General features: G+C 42.9%; 1 protein-coding gene across 1 annotated transcript in view; it reads right to left on the bottom strand.

Moving 5' to 3' along the window:
- zfpm1 (zinc finger protein, FOG family member 1) overlaps positions 1-14979 on the bottom strand; it is a 97985-nt gene extending 83006 nt beyond the window's left edge. The window contains exon 1 of the mRNA XM_076732658.1: positions 14433-14979. Coding sequence (XP_076588773.1) covers positions 14433-14472 — 40 coding nt within the window. The 5' untranslated portion in view covers positions 14473-14979. The remainder of the gene's footprint in view (positions 1-14432) is intronic.
- Between the last annotated feature and the right edge of the window lie 1326 nt (positions 14980-16305).

Below are 16305 nucleotides of genomic sequence, written 5' to 3'. Positions count from 1 at the left end.
TCTTCCAGTCGTATGACCACTACAGAATCTCTCAATCCCCCCCCTCTCTCTTCCTCTCTGCACTTCATCTCCCTCCTCCTCCAAAAAAAAAAAAAAAAATCTCCACAAAAGGAAAGAGAAATGCAAAGAGAAGAGGGTTTTTCTTCTTTCTGCTGCGCCCCACCCTTTTCTAGATAGAGAGAGAGGGGGAGAAGAAGAAGAAGAAGAAGAGGAAGAAAAAAAACATAATTTATCTGTGTATTATCAAGAAAGGCAGACACTTTAATCAGTCAGCTATGAAGTCAGTATTTCCATTCTTATCTGTCGCAGGAGTGGAAATGGAGAGGAGATAGCGTTCTGGGAGCCCATCGGTGGGCAGGAATGATAATGGGGGGGTGGGGGGGTTGAGGGGGTGAGGGAGGAGGGAGGGGGGGGCAGGGCTAGGCTATTGGACCGCTGTGTCAGCGCTATCTGCACCCATTATCAACAGCTTTATCTGCCCTACCATCAGCCTCGCTGTAATGGGGCCAGTTCAACTTTCCACATTATCATACCGCCAAGACCTGGTTCGCCAAGGCTAGGGGTCTGGCTGGAGACAGAAAGAGAGAGAGGAGGTGGGGGCAGATAGATAGAATGAAAGAAGGGGTGATAGAGAAGTGGAGGTGGAAGGGAAGAGATAGAGCAGGGCTGTCCAATGCAGGGACCACGGGCCAAAGTTGGTCCGCCACAAAGCCCAATTTGGTCAGCTAGATAATATAAACATTCATAAAAAAAAAAAAATCATCAAATAAATCAACATTTATCTCATTTTATTCTTGAGAGGTGAAAATGCCCTTTAAATATGTACGATCCCTAATTATTCATTATTCTTCATAATCTGAGCCAAGTGAGTGGAGTGACACTTTGCCATTAAGTCAGTCAATTAAGGGAAATCTGGATCCCTGAACCACTTCGCTTCTTCACAACATAATAGGTGTTTGCTTTTGGCCCACTGCCCACATTTAAGTTTCAGTTTTGGTCCGCCAAGGGAAAATGTTTGGACACCCCACAGACAGAGGGAATAGCTTAAAAAAAAAAAAAAAAGTGGTCAGTCAAAAGGAGAAAGAAGAGGTCATTTAAAAAGGAGCAAAAAGAAGAAAGGATGAATTGATGGAATAGCTGAAGATGGAGGTGAGAGGGTGAGGGTGGCAGAGTGGTGGTAAGGTCCAAAAATCATAACAAACTGAAAAAAACCATTAGGCTTTGTTATTTAGCCTGATATCGCAGTGGCATTGTGTTGCACACTGTTGTTGCGTCTACACACTGGAGGAGTGTTTACTGTCTGACTTCCTGTCTGTCCTGGCTGTTAAGTTTTATTAAATCAGCATGTCCATAACAAATCATGTTAAACAGGGCTTCACTAATATGAAAGATTACATAAAGTTAGTTAGATAGATCACTCAGGTTTTATCTGCGTCTATCGAGAGAGAAGATGAAACAACGTGTCAGCGTAGAGCACAAATGTCTTTTTCCCAACAGTCTCACCAAAAACACTCTAAAGACAGGATCAAAATGAAGGCGCGTGCTGATTCTTTTTAAAGTGTTGCATATTTACTTTTCATTGCACATACTAAAAATCTTGCCGCATGTGATATAGACCATTTTGAAATTTGGCCATATCTCACCACAGCATTTAAGCCTTCAAATAATCTGTTTCCAGCAGGAAAACTCTGCATCCTTCACTTCCCAAAATGAAACCAATGGCACGTTTTTAAAAGTTCCCCCTGTCTTCAAGCCCACACGGAGGTTATCTTCTCAGACTTTGGAAAGCTTCTCCGGAGTCACAGAAACGTCAAACAACAGCTTTCACGGGCTGAGTAATACTCCCTGCGACTAGTGAACTGACCTTTCTGGGTAAAGTGCACCTTTAACAGATTTCAAACTAGTTCACTGTACAAAAAAATGACACTGTATTGATGTGAACTTGCAGAGAAGAAACCACTCAAGACTTTAAGTTTACACCAGACACCCTAAATTAATCTGAAACAAAATACATGCTAAACATCACAAGTACCAGCTTATATCATTGTAAACTGAAAATCTCTCTTTGGTCATAGAAAACAAGACATGTAATTATGCTACCGAGGACTCTGGGAAGACAGGGTGGATTATCGGCAGATTAATTAAACAGAATTACAACAATCAGCAGTTTAATCAATCTTAAAAAATAGCCACTACTTCATGTGTGACCCTTTAAAGCACAGCGGCGTTGACTTGCCGTGCTTGTTGTAGCTCATGTGTCTGTGAGTTGCTTCTCAGATTTATATGAACAGTTTTAAGAGGCTTGAAGAGGAAAAACTACCCAGTATTTTATAATAAAAATGAAACAAAATAAACTATGCTGCAGAAATGTTTTTTCCTATTCCCGATCCTGTTAACCATCTTACGACTCCTTGGGGGGGTTTGACTCCCAGCTGTCTGACAGCGGTGTGGTGTTTGACAAACACAAGCCCTCACTGTTTCCACCGGCTCTTAAGCCTTCACGAGCGAAGTGACTATTTGAATGTCATATTCAAAATAAAGACAATATAGTCTACAACAGCACAGAGCTGGAACACTATGAGCTATAATTAAGATACAAATGATAATCTTTAGCCCAAAGAGTTCTAGTATAAAAACCCAATTAAAAAGATGTATGTACAGTATATTTACACTGAATCCTCTCAGAGAGTGAATTCCCTTTTAAAATATTGTTTTTTTACAGTAACTGATTAACATTAAATGTTCCAAATATGGTGTGATTTCACCTGTGGCACACAGAGTCTAAGAGCATACTGTAAGGCCAGACACACACACAACTCCAGCCCCAACGCACGCACGCACACGCGCACACGCACACGCACACGCACACGCACACGCACACACACACACACACACACACACACACACACACACACAGAGCCAGTTGATTGGCAGTTCACTTATCAGTCGGGGAGCCAGAGCACCACGGTTTACACAAGCACAAAGCAATCCAAAGACCCGGATCACTGCAACACTACTGGCTCACATGACTCATAATATACACACTGAGACATGAGAGAGAGAGAGAGAGAGAGAGAGAGAGAGAGAGAGAGAGAGAGAGAGAGAGAGAGAGAGAGAGAGGTGGCCCTGGTCAGCCTTACATTCCTAAATGTAATCCAATACATAAATGCTGTATTTAAATGGAAAACAAGTGACTTATGACTTTTATCATCCTCTGTTGGCAGTCAGAGGGAACTGCAACAACAACTGGCTCAGCTTCCAGAGGTCCGTAACTGACAGCTGATAACAAGTTGCATTTTCACAACACAATGAAGTAAACAGGCTAATCAGCAGACCCGAAAGCGAGTTTCAAAAAGCCTGAAATTTTTGCGGCCGAGCAGGTCATCACTGATGTCAACCACCTGAAGATAAATGATGGGTATTTTGTGGGGCTCATTGAGAATCGTGATCCCGAAAGGTGTTGGTCGAAGGAACCAGTGCTGCTTTTATGAAATCAGATTGGTTTTGTGCGTGTGTGTGTGTGTGTGTGTGTGTGTGTGTGTGTGTGGCGACAGACAGCGAGAGGAGCCACTGGTCTAGACCTCCTCTGTTAAGGTGGCTCCCAGGAGGCTCCTGCAGCATCTCCTCTTTCTACTCGCATTGTCTCGGAGGCCGAGTCGCCCTTATCACCTCCTCCCTCCTATCCTTCCCATTTCCTCCTTCTAACCCTCCTTTGCTTCCTCATTCCCTCACGGTCAGCTTCTCTTCATCCTCTTCCTCTTCCTCTTTCCCTGCATGTTACTGTACCTATTTGGGCTTTGTGTTTGATTTCATTTCATTTTCATCACCGGCCTGGGTGCTTAATCATCTGCATGCTCTTTAAACAAGTCTTTTCTATCCGAGCAACACACCTCCTGAGGAAATGCCACATTTTCATAATGAAAATGTTGTAATTCAAAGATAAGAGGGGAAAAAACATCATTTATATGTAGCATTCAATTAAATCAATATCAGCTATCCAGAAAACCATGTGCCTGCTGCTCCATGTTGTTTGTAACGGTCAGCCAGCTGCTCTACCCTCACACCTCCACAGAGTAAGGACGTGGCCTTCTGAGAGCACCAGAACACACACATCAACTGAACATGTTTCCGTCATTTGATCTCTTCCAACTTTTTTCTCAACTTGGAAACTTCTTGCTCCTTACAGTATACAGCTGAAATATTTCACTCCTCTTTCAGCAACTCAGAGGTGTTCAGGTGAGATTCAGATCACAGCAAAGACTACAGTTAATACTGTAACTGAATGTGAAACTAGTGTAGTGTATGTACAGTATGTTACACAATATATTACATGTACACAGGCAACTAAGCATGTGACCATAGACTGTACAATAAGTGGACAGAGCGTCTGGGTCTGAAAAGCGGAAGTTACTTAAACCTGCATTATTTCTAATGGCCAGCAGGAGGCGACTCCATTGGTTGCAAAAAAAAGTCCAATTGTAAATAAGCCTTAGTGAAAATGAGCATATTTCTCAATTTGTTATCTCTAATGAGTCTTCTTCAGTACAGCATGATGTTCACTTTGTAAATTACGGTCCCAGGCTATGCTTTAAGGCGTGGCTACTTTGTGATTGACGAGTTGCTACCATGGTGTGGCTGTAGCAGTGCATACCCATGGCAGCTCCACCCTCTCATCCAAAAATGGTCATTTGTAGCTCCAAAAGAAAAAAAAACAAGATAACAATGGTCACAATGCCAAACTCGAGGCTTCAAAACAGTTGTCCACAAACCAACAGGTACTGTCGCAGTGGCTCTGTCCACTATTTATTCTACAGTTTATGATGTGAACACAGCTGAGAAGATCAAATTCCTTCTGCACAATGCTAGATCAATGCATGTATGTCTGTACTAATGTCTGTACTTCTCACAAGGGACTGTCAATGTGAGATATGTACCCTGCCGCATTGCCCATTAAACCCAAACGAATACGCGACAGAAATACTTACAAAAAAAGCTAAAAATACACTAAAACTTAACATATACAAGGTCGTCATTCAACAGTGATGATGTGACATGACTGAGGCTTTTTTTCACTTGATGGCTGACTGCACAGAGAGCAGGTGCACAGAGGGTCAAAGGTCAGTGCAAACTAATGTGTGTGTATTACACACTGCATGACCTGTCAAAGGGACGGTGGAGTGTAGGTCCATCTTGTCAGACTGCTGTGACCTTTGACCACTGACCTTTTAACTGTTTGTCCGGTTTAATACTGCCGATCTGGGAATTAAGGCGGGCAGCTTCAGTTGCATTTATTGTCGGTCGGTGAGAACAAGAGCAGTGGTTTGTGTGTGTGTGTGTGTGTGTGTGTGTGTGTGTGTGTGTGTGTGGCTGTAAAAGCAGGTCAGGCAGTGTTGTTTGCCCTGGTTGCCTTAACACCCCTGAACAGACTCTCAGCACAGTAGGAGCAAATGGTCTGTCCTTCCACTGTCCACAGTCATTCTGGCCATGTGACCCACCAGCTATCCCACACATAAATACAGCTCCTCCAGCCAACAGCTACCCACACAGCTGCTTTAACCCTTACAGCCCAAATGAGTGACTTCCATTCAGTCTTCTGTGATAAAGTGAGGTTTATATTCTGTCATTCTGCTACTCTTCCCCTCACTCTTGGCATTCTCATTTATCTCTGACACCATTTAATCACTGACAAATCCCGAAAACCTTGATGACTTTCGCCGCACCTTCACGAATCCTCAAAACTGCGTTTTTGTGCATCGATTGGACAACAGCTCAAGCAGAAGGCTCAGATTCTTAAGTTACTCTCGTAAAACATCCACCGTCTCTAATAGAGAGCATGTCAGCCGTGAGTTAAGCCCTCACAAAGCTCCCTGGGAAGAGCTGGCAGAGTGGTAATTACTGCTAGAGCAAACAGTTTGGACGTAGATTATGCTACTGTTGGTCCGGGTAATGTTTTCTCCCCTCCCTCATCTATGGAGTCGTCAGCGCTGAGGTCAAGGGTGAAACCGTTTACAACAGCACTGAGTTGGGGCACCATAATTCACCATGAGGCCGTCCCCTGGGTAAATAGCAGGAAAGGGTAATAACTCATCCACACACCGAACACAAACGGTGTTTCCTCTGTAACCCTGCCAACTTCCCCCTTTGGTGTATTTGGAAGTGCACACACACAGACGCACACTCCGCCAGCGCTCCTCAGATACAATGCAAACACACACATCAATGAAAAGAAGCTAACACCTTTAACAAGAGCAGAGAGAACACAGGCAAATTCACGAGGTATCATGATCACACACACTACAAAGGGACTAAAAATTGCTGCTAATTCTTTAACGGAAATCTGTACCGCAAATTTCACACCTCAAGACCGAGTAGCATTTCAGGTAAAAGAATGTGTTGTGACTGAAAGCAGTATTATCGCAGAGGTTACCGCCATCTGACGAAAGACGCTTTCCTGTGGCGTGAGCAAACGAATCACAAGACTCCACTGATGACGTATTTGACTTGTTGAAGGCTGCCTTGCCAATGTGGATGATGACTAACAAGCAACACATGTTCTTTTGTTTGCGAACATCGGCACGAGACAAAAGTAGCTCCTTGCTGCCATGTTCCTGAAAATAACAAGAGACATCTTCTGCCATGGAAATGTACATCCCACCTTGAACTATCTTCTTCTTCCTCTGCTGAGTTTTATGGTAGTCGGCACCCATAAAAGTTGCATTACTGCCATCTGCTGGACTGTCCCTTGCCCCATCTATTCCGCCATTGCCATGGCATATGTGAAAGGGCACGAGACAGAAGTGTTCCTGAACGTAGCTGCATATGAGAACACTGCAAAAGGTCATCCCAGGAATTTACCGGGAACTATGTATGAAGGAGATCCATTCAGGGCTGCTTTGAATATTCACTGCAAACTTGATCATTTCTTTGTTTTAAAATGTTCACTGTATTCTGTCCACCCCCTCGCAGATACTATACTGTATGTGCGCGCACATGTGGGTTTGACTGATTGCAGTGATATGCAGCTCTCACACCAAGTAATTTCATCGTGAGCATGAGAAATGTTGGCGTCCGATACACAATCAGTCACCATCTAGCTAGTTTAATATCTGTCAGTACAATCAACCTAGTACGAGTCATCCTGCTGATGCTGTTATTTTCCTCTTTTTCTTCCCCTCCCGCTTACTGTACGCTCTTCAAGTTTTACGCCTTCAACAGAAAAGAATATTTAAAACGAAAAAAAAGAAATCACCCTGGAGATAATCATCGACGCACACCAAAATTTCCCAACATGTCTGCGCTATCTTACACAGAATCTGGAATGAGTAATATGTGGTATTAATTTTAATTAAATTAATCAATGACAATGCTTGTTAGGGAGGAGAGAGAGAGAGAGAGAGAGAGAGAGAGAGAGAGAGGAGAGACAAGGGGGAGGAAAGAACGAGGGGGGTTTGAATGAGTGAGAAAAGATTGAGGGAGAAAAGAAATGCATTCACACCTATCATCTAATTATACAACAACATTAATCCCATTAGGGCTGGAACTGATTGCCAGGGTCCAGACCCCAGCTGCTCCTGCCTGGGCCTGTTGTTATTGCGGTGGAGACTCGGCTCCTGCCTGCTGCAGCCTGATAACAACTCTAATCACAATTGGCGATCTCTATCTGCACCGGAGATCAGGCCCCGCGGCTTATCGAAAGTTCACATCAAGCTAAAAGCAGAACAAAGAAGGAGAAAAAAAAAAACACAAGAGAAAACCACCAAGGCGCTGCATGAGTCTTCTGGGTGTGTGTTTGTGTGTGCTTGGAATTTAGAAATGCTTGTGTTTTATTTCACTTTGGCTCACAAAGAAAGAATTAATCTCTCAATTGTGGGTCCATATAACAATCACGTGACCCGATGCTTGTCAGGCGACTGATAAAGGAACAACAGAGTAAGACATTCCTTTCACACATCTGCAACTCACTCAACCGGAACTTGTCTCAAGTAATTAAAAAAAAGAATCTAAAAACACCTCTTCTGTAAGCTTTAAAGAAGTTTAAGTGCAGTTTAATGAAAGAAATGAAAGAGAAGAAGTGGAGGAAAAAGGAGGAGGAGGAGGAGGCCGGTGTGGTGATTTCCTTGTGTGGCCTCTGCAGGCGTCCTGGTTTGCTTTAAGCCGTGGGAGGCAGCGTATTATTCATGCTGACCTCTGAGCTCTAGCACTGATGTCATAGGAACCAAGCTTTCTCACACACACACACACTTACGCAGACACACACACACACACGCACAGAGGCCCGATCAGCACTGTGGATCTGTAGGGTGTTATCTATCTACCATCAGCAGGCCTCCTTATCAAGCCCAAACATCTTTCAGAGAGGGGTGGGGGAGCAGCAGAGCTGGCTAGGCTGCCATTAAAAACACACCACACCACATTCATCTACAAGCTATGTATTCCACACACTTTTTCACTGTTTCTCTATCTCTTTCTTCCCACTATCTACCTCCACTCCTCCTCTTCTCCTCCCTCTTATCGCCGCACTTTTCCCTCTCTCCCTCCGCTTTTCTCTTCTTTAATTATCTGGAGATCCACCCCCAGTCAATCGCAAACAAAACCACAGACAACAACGTGACAATGCTGGGAAAATGGCATGCAACAGCCAGATGTAATTACAATGTGCCCTCCATCCTCCATCTCTCCTTCCATCTGCCCAACCTCCCATCTCTCTCTCCCTCTTTTGCTTTCTGCGATATCAGCAGCAGCGATCGCCGCCAAGTTTTATCGCGTCTCCCATCTCAACCGCCAAAATATAAGCCCAGGGATCCAGCCTCAGTGGGCTGCCTGCCTGCCTGCCTCCTATCTCTCCATCAAGGAGAGAAGCCTTATCAGGCTGAAAGATCACCAACCGTTGGGGAGGATGACGCACAAAGAGACACAGACAAATATCTATCTGCTACACAAACACCCGCTTCTCCTCCTCAACTATGGGCCTCCAGAAAGCCCTGGACTTAATCCATTGTTGTTGGGGAAAAAATTGAAAAAGATATCCATGCTATGTCTTAATGTACTGCTCTGCTGTGTGTGTGTGTGTGTGCGGGTGTGTGTTTGTGGGGGTTGGGTGGCTGGGTTGGTTGGTGGGGGGGTTGAGTTGTTGTCAATTGTTGCTTTTCTGGTGGTTTTTACAAAAGTTATTTCAGGTCAGAGAATCAGGGGGAAAACCTTTGTGCCTCTGCAGCTGCAAACTACATCACTGTACACTTCTGACAGTACATCTGTGCGTTTGGACTGACATCACAATGAGACTCGCTGCGACCGTGCGAGAACTTTGCTCGAATAAAAAAGTCTAAAAATAGCAAAATTGCTAGTGAAATCTTCTGATAAAAGAGCCATCAAGAGTCCTAGTTTGGCCAGATATTCGATGCCAACCTTCAGCACTTGATAGTCTCTGTCTCTCATTTTGGTAAATACCCAGCCCTTTATCACTTGTTTACCTTGATTATGGAGGTTATAGGTTCCAAATTGCAGGAAGCACCTGTAGCATTCACGTTATCATAATGCTGCCACTGTTCCAAAAGATCAAGTTCAAGTGAATGACAACTGACGTGTAATTAGCTCAAATGAATTCAAAACCCGCCCACGTAGCTGAATCATAAAATCCATTGTAAAACCAAACATTGTTCGTTTTATTCACAGCACCTCGGCTGCCTCGCTTAATGACAGCAACAGGTGACTTCAGTTTAATGGTAATGATTAATTGTGATGTTACGGCTCAAACATGCTGCACAAAAGTAAGCGTGCATAAGGTCATTCGGAAACCTTCGGAGCTGATTCTTTCATTCTTGTACAGATTCTGAGTTTAACATTTGCATTTTTTTATACAACCAATTAGCTTGCTTGACACTCAAAAAAACACTCCTCTGCAAGCGGCTGGCAATAAGAGCCTTCTCTGAATAAACTGGCAAAGATATTTACATATTTATCTGCAGATGGATGATAATTTACTAACAACGCAGTAGCCTTACAGTTTTCCAGATGTTTTCATCTCTGGTCTCGAATCAAAATATGTCCTCGCATTATGTTTGCTTTCATGGCATTCAGCACAGCTCGCTAGTTTACTCCATCTTGTGTAAATGAAGAGAACAGCAACAGCCTAGTTTATTGGTAGGCCATCAGGGCTGCAACATATCAGAGTGACGGAGCATTTTATGATTACTACGCATTCAGGTAAGGTGTCAGGCCAACAACCGCCGACAGGCAACACTTCCTATGAAGGTCATGTCTAAAGTCATTCATAAGATACTATAAGGCAGTTAGAAGGTTTTATCATAGTGTATCATATAATCCTCATCATTCAAAATGCTTTACATCTCCATGCAAAAATGATAGCAGTGTTTGACAGAAGAGTCTGGGTTACACAGCACATTATAACTACCATTGTTTCATAGAGACACATTAAGAACTGCAATAACATATCACAACGATGAGCATGAACAGCTAAGCACTGTACGGTGTAAGTACTGACACACGTGTTTTAACATTTACCACGATATTGCCTCAGTGTTAGCTAGCTATGGTCACGCACAGAGTTGTAGAGTATGTACACTTTTTAACATTTTGTCATCATAGAAACACTGCATAACTACTTAAGTATGATGAGCTTGTCTGATATCCAGTGACTGCAGTTAGCTTTTGGTTTGATTAACGGTTTCAATAAAATATTAAGCGTTTGTATTGATTACTGATGGTGGCCGATCAACTAATTATCAGCTAAGTGTACTAAGTTTCTAAGAGCATGACAGTAAACGGTTGCCCTTCGTGTGCCTGTTGCTGATGAAACCTGAAAGCTCAGCATCCTCGTTGTCCTTCGCCCTCTTCTTTCTGTCAGCTGCTGTGTGTCTGCAGTCTATCTATTGACAAGAATAGACTAGTCGTCTCACATTGCCAAGTTTCTCCTCAGTGTGTTTCACGTGTAACTGGTAAAAAAGTGTTTTGTCATTTTTTTGATGCTCTTATGATCTCAGACTCAAATGCTAGTAGCTGTATGAGTGTAGAAACTTTTTCAGATTATTCTCGATCACCCTCTAATACCTATTTACAGACTTAATATAACAATAACAATTAAGAAAATTAGTTTCCTCTTTTTATTTAAATCAGACAGCATTTAGTGGAAAAGTCAAACATTCAGGTTACAGTCTTAATAAATTCAGTACTTTTTTTCAAGACACTGACTCCTGATTGTTGACTGTATAATGTTTTGTCTTCATAATATGTAATTATCACTTACTGCTATTGCACCATTGGTTCTGGCCTCGGTGCTCTACATTTTGGTGACAAAATCCCTGTTAATGTGGATCACTCACTGTATCATGACCAAAATAAAGTGACAAAAATTGGCCAGAAAAAAAATCTGAGTCCATCACCAGCTGAGTTGTTCGGGTAGGAAATACAGTCGTCCAGTTGCCCAACCCTACCACCCTTTGGGGTACAGGTTTAACAACTTAACTTTGGCTTTAACCGTGAAGCTGCTACAGGAGACTGCATTAACAGCAGATTAACATCAAAACAGACAAACACACAGTAAAGACACACAGATGAGAAAAGAACAACTAGTTGACACTTACTCATCTATATCGATGTGTGCTATGAATCTTTTTCATTAAGGAAGTCAAAGGTGTGTTGCAGTGATAACAAAACTCGACCCAACAACAGTGTGACCTGGCTGGAATTCATCGTATCAGTAACAACGAGCAGCACGCTCAAAACAACAACACCGCCTTAGTAGTGACAGTAGTAGTGGTAGTGGAGGCACCAGCAACCCCCACCCCCGCTGAACCCCCCACACAACCCAGCCGAACAAAGTCCTTATCGCTCCTCACTCTTTCCTATCAAAATGTCTGCCAAATCACAAGAGAGTCATGGGGCTGGGAGGCTGGCTGGCCTCAACCACAGCTGGGGCCTGGTGCACGGGGAAGCATAGTGGACCAGAAGCACTGATAAAGACGGCCATGACACCCCTGAGATGCACACATGTACGCACACTCTCTCTCGCTCTCTCTCTCATACACGCCAAGTCTAGTCTGGGTTTATCAGCCTCAGGGTCTGGAATACATCTCCAGGCTTTGCTGTAGGTGCCAGCTGACAAGCCTCTCTATGGAAATATATTAAAAAACAGAAAGTGAATGACTATATAGACTACTTGCAGCGGCACACCAAGAGAAATCCTTAATGGCAGCCGGGCAGATGTGCTTGATCACGATAGATGTCGTCAATGAGTTCAATGCTATCAACGGCGTCCTGTTGAAGAAAGCGGGCAGCTAACAGCAGCTTGAACCACATCCTCGAGTTAAGAATGAGGATCCCATCGACATCTGCAGGGAGCAACCCGAGAGCTTTACGTTTGCTCTTCCAGGTTTGCAAGCTAATGCTACAGAACCCTTTGCAACAGAGCTAAACGATTAGAGGAAAATATCTAATTGCGATTTTTCTGATCAAAACCACACTCTGTGGGGTCACTGATACCACCCGGTTCATAGCTGCTCTGAATCTGTAACGACAGTCATTAGACTTACAGCCACAACCAAGTCCAGTCGCCCTGGGTTCAACCCTCCTCGGCTAACCCGAGAAGTGGATGGCAGACAACTATATCATGTGGATGAAAGCTGTCAGCCATTTACACTCAACAACTACCAAGCTACTTGCTAGCTATCTGTCTGACATTGAAGAGAGGCAATAACCTGGATCACTCAGGTAGAGCTCGACTCAACGCTCTGCTGGAGGACAGACAGACACAGCCGACTCTGAGTGCTGCACCTTTGTCAAGGATATCACTTAAAGCTATCTTCGGCCGGGCAATAATAGTACAGAAAGTGGTACACGGTGAGCATATTAACCCGACAACAACCAACAGCTTCATTTTGTAGTTTGGCAAAGAGAATTAACCTGACTTGGCGATGGTATTTTTTTCTGGCAAAATGGACCTTTGACCTCCCAGAGCTTATTAAGACGCTGTTAGCATTGTAAGTTATTATTAAAATCTTTTTTTTTTTTTATTGTGATTTAGGTCTGAGCCTTCTATAAAAATGAATTCTTCATCATTTATTGCATTAACCATTGCAGATTTTTTTTTAAATCACACATGGCAGAGAAAACACACGTGCTGTCATAAGATCAGGTTATTGCGATCAGACGTGTGAACTCATTAATACTGTGTGAAACTGTATGATGTGATACCACACAGCCTAAACTTCCAAACGCTGCTTTCAGACACCAGTTCCTGGGAACGCGGTGACACTATCACCGATGACAAGATTATTATTTGCTCAATGTGATCACTTACTAAACAAACTATCCTGCTGATGTCATGGTTTCCATTTCAGATCCAACCTCCAAAGCAACACATGCGCACTTTTTCCTTAATCCTTCATCTGCAGTGTAATGACATTAAATCTAGACTGGGACTCTTCATCAGCTCAGAGTGTAACAGACCTGTCCTTTGGCCTCACAAAGCACAAGGGCGGGTTAATGACAACATCATTAATATGCTTTTATATCAACTTTGAACATCAGTCACCAGCGATAAACCTCACACTTTTTATAAACAGGAAGAACTCGTCAAGCACGGAGACCAGCCAAGCGCCAGACCAAGAAAAAGGCCTTTCAAGCGGACCTAAGATGCATTATTGAGTTAAAAGGATAGATGAAAAAAAAGATCCAATTGTAAGCAGCTATCAGCCGGAGAGATCAGCCAGGCGGCCTATCTGACGCCCCATCTCTGGAAAGAGAAGTGAAAAGCCAGGGGGAAAATGCAACGGCGGCCTCGGCGCTGCCTCAGACAGAAAACAAATAAAAAACATCCAATTTTAATCTTTATCTGGGCTCACATCGGATCGCTGCTTTATCTCTGCTCACATCGGCTTTTTCAGAGAACACTGACGTTTCCACAACAGAATTAAACAGGAAGCCACGGCTACAGTTTAGCTGCCAATGGACAAAGCATTCTTTACTGGGTAATAAATGAAAACTTTTTTTCTATTCTTGCACAGTCTAGATAGCGACGCTGCCAAAGTGGCGCTTTGATAATTTTGAAAAACGGTCTGAGAAAAAGTGGAGGCTAACATTACATCACTCTGTTATTCTGAGAAAACACTGTGGCGACGCTCCATTTAACTTGTAGCCTGCTTTCAGTCTGCTGGGTTGTTTTGGGTCGTGTTTTAGGTGATATTTGCCAATAAAACGGTGTCATAAAACTACTGACGAGACGGTCAGTCGTTACAGTCGGGTTTCATACTACTTATTAACTTTGTGGTGAACGCTCAGTTCAACAGAAGCGCCGCACAAAACATGCGGCTTCTGCACGGAGCGCGCGTGGCTCAGCACGCACCACCAGCTACTCCAAAAAAAAAATAACAATAATAACAATAATACGTGAAGAAATGAACTTGTTTCATCCTTACGCTTTATCTGCCGGGGTTTGCTCTGCTTTCTCCGGGACATGGTCGCTCTCCCCTGTGGCTAGGAGCCCGCTCGGACGGACTGACAGAGGGGCAGAGAAGCGGTCTGGTTCTTCTGTTTTCTGCTTCTTCTTCTCTTTCCACCGTTTTATTGCTGCGACGCGGCGCTCCGATCAGCGACCGGAGAAATCCGCATGACCCGCCTGCACTTTGATATCTTCTGCCACGACAGCTAACGAAGGGCTACCTGTAGCTGAGTCCGCTCACTTGTCACTGCCCTCCTTCTCTTCTTCCCAAACGTGCCGTCACCTCACCTTTCTCTCGGTTTTTTCCTGCTAACGATATTCCTTCGCTGGGCGCGCCTCCGCCACAACTGCTCTCGCGTCTGTCAGCGACCACAGTTACCTGTCTTCAGAAATATGAACGCCGATTAATAATAACAGCTGTATGGAGGTCAGCTGAGTGACTGCTATTGTTTTCTGTCAAGTTTCCTCTCGCCGGTCCGCCCCCTTCTCCGCTTGCAGTGTCTCTGAAGCGGGCAGCCACTTTCAATGGAGCTCGAGCGCTACAGTCAACTCTGCTTACTACCGAGGAGCAAACGTGCGTCTGGAACGCCCCTTACGTCTGACATAGGCCACCGCACTCGTCTCCTATTGGTTGACATGTATCCAGTGTAAAACAAGCATTTTCTTTTAAATCTGTCAAAATAAAATGATAGAAATGATTAAAATATGTATTTTGCTTCCAGTTTCAACAGCATGAATATTCAATAACTACAAATAAATAAAAAGATCGTTAGGTAAATATAGGATAAGATAAATATGTTCAGTATCTAACAGGTACTGCAAAATGTCAAATATTGTAAAATTAAATTTTCAGTGAAGTTTTAGTTTTACCACTTTGTGATTGCATCTATGGTTTTTTATCTATTCTAACAATCACCCTTTTTGATGTTAAAGGAAAAAATACTAGTTCAGTAAGGTTAAGTTTAAGATGAACTGTTTGATGCCTTTCTAAAAAAAAAAAAAAAGAGGGGGGGGGGTTCTGCTGTTTTGTCAAAACCTTGTATTTACGCTTTTTAGTTTGTATCTATGTTGTTGTAGACTTTTCCATGTTCTACATAGCACTGTCTTCGAATGGGAGGCTAGGGAACTTCTTCAGTTCTTGGCACTCATGAAATTCTCAAAAATTTGGAGTTTTGTTCAAATTCTGATTTTCTTGTAATTTCCTGAGCAGCATGTCATCCCAATGAAGTTGATATCATATATTATTCAAAATTTGAATCTCGAAGTGTGTAATACATGCTATTGTTGAGTGCATTCATTGTCCTGGACTTTGATCCTTGTTTTAATGTGATACAGACATGAGATTAGCCAGGATATCCTTTTGGGCTGATGACGGACCGCTTTGGTTTCCTGCATGGATGACTCAGATTGAAGTTATGGCTTTACAAAGGTACCTACAAAGTACAATAGTAGTATTAGACTATGATATATATTTAGAGTTTAGGGACACATAATTTTAATGGATCTGTGTATAGATTACATTTTGCTGAACTTGTTGTCAGTCATTACAACTCACTACACTACATCAACACAAGACTATGAACAGCAGGTGGGGGAAAGTGTTCCCACTGTTTCTGATGTTTTGTCAGGATTAAACTTTTTAATATCTGTATTTCTATATTGTAACAACATGATACATTAATTGATCAAGGTAAATTTAAGATATAGCAATAAAAGGTTTTATGACTCATTTACAAAAGTCATAAGATGAGAAAGTTTGAAATCTGTTCCAAGGTTTGTCTACACTCATCACTTTTTAGAAAAACAAATATAACAGTAGGCTGCTGAAAATCTTACATTTCCATTAAGTC

This window comes from Chaetodon auriga, chromosome 6 (assembly GCF_051107435.1).
Source record: "Chaetodon auriga isolate fChaAug3 chromosome 6, fChaAug3.hap1, whole genome shotgun sequence".
NCBI classification, from domain to species: Eukaryota; Metazoa; Chordata; class Actinopteri; order Chaetodontiformes; family Chaetodontidae; genus Chaetodon; species Chaetodon auriga.
This window is presented reverse-complemented; position numbering and strand designations above follow the sequence as displayed.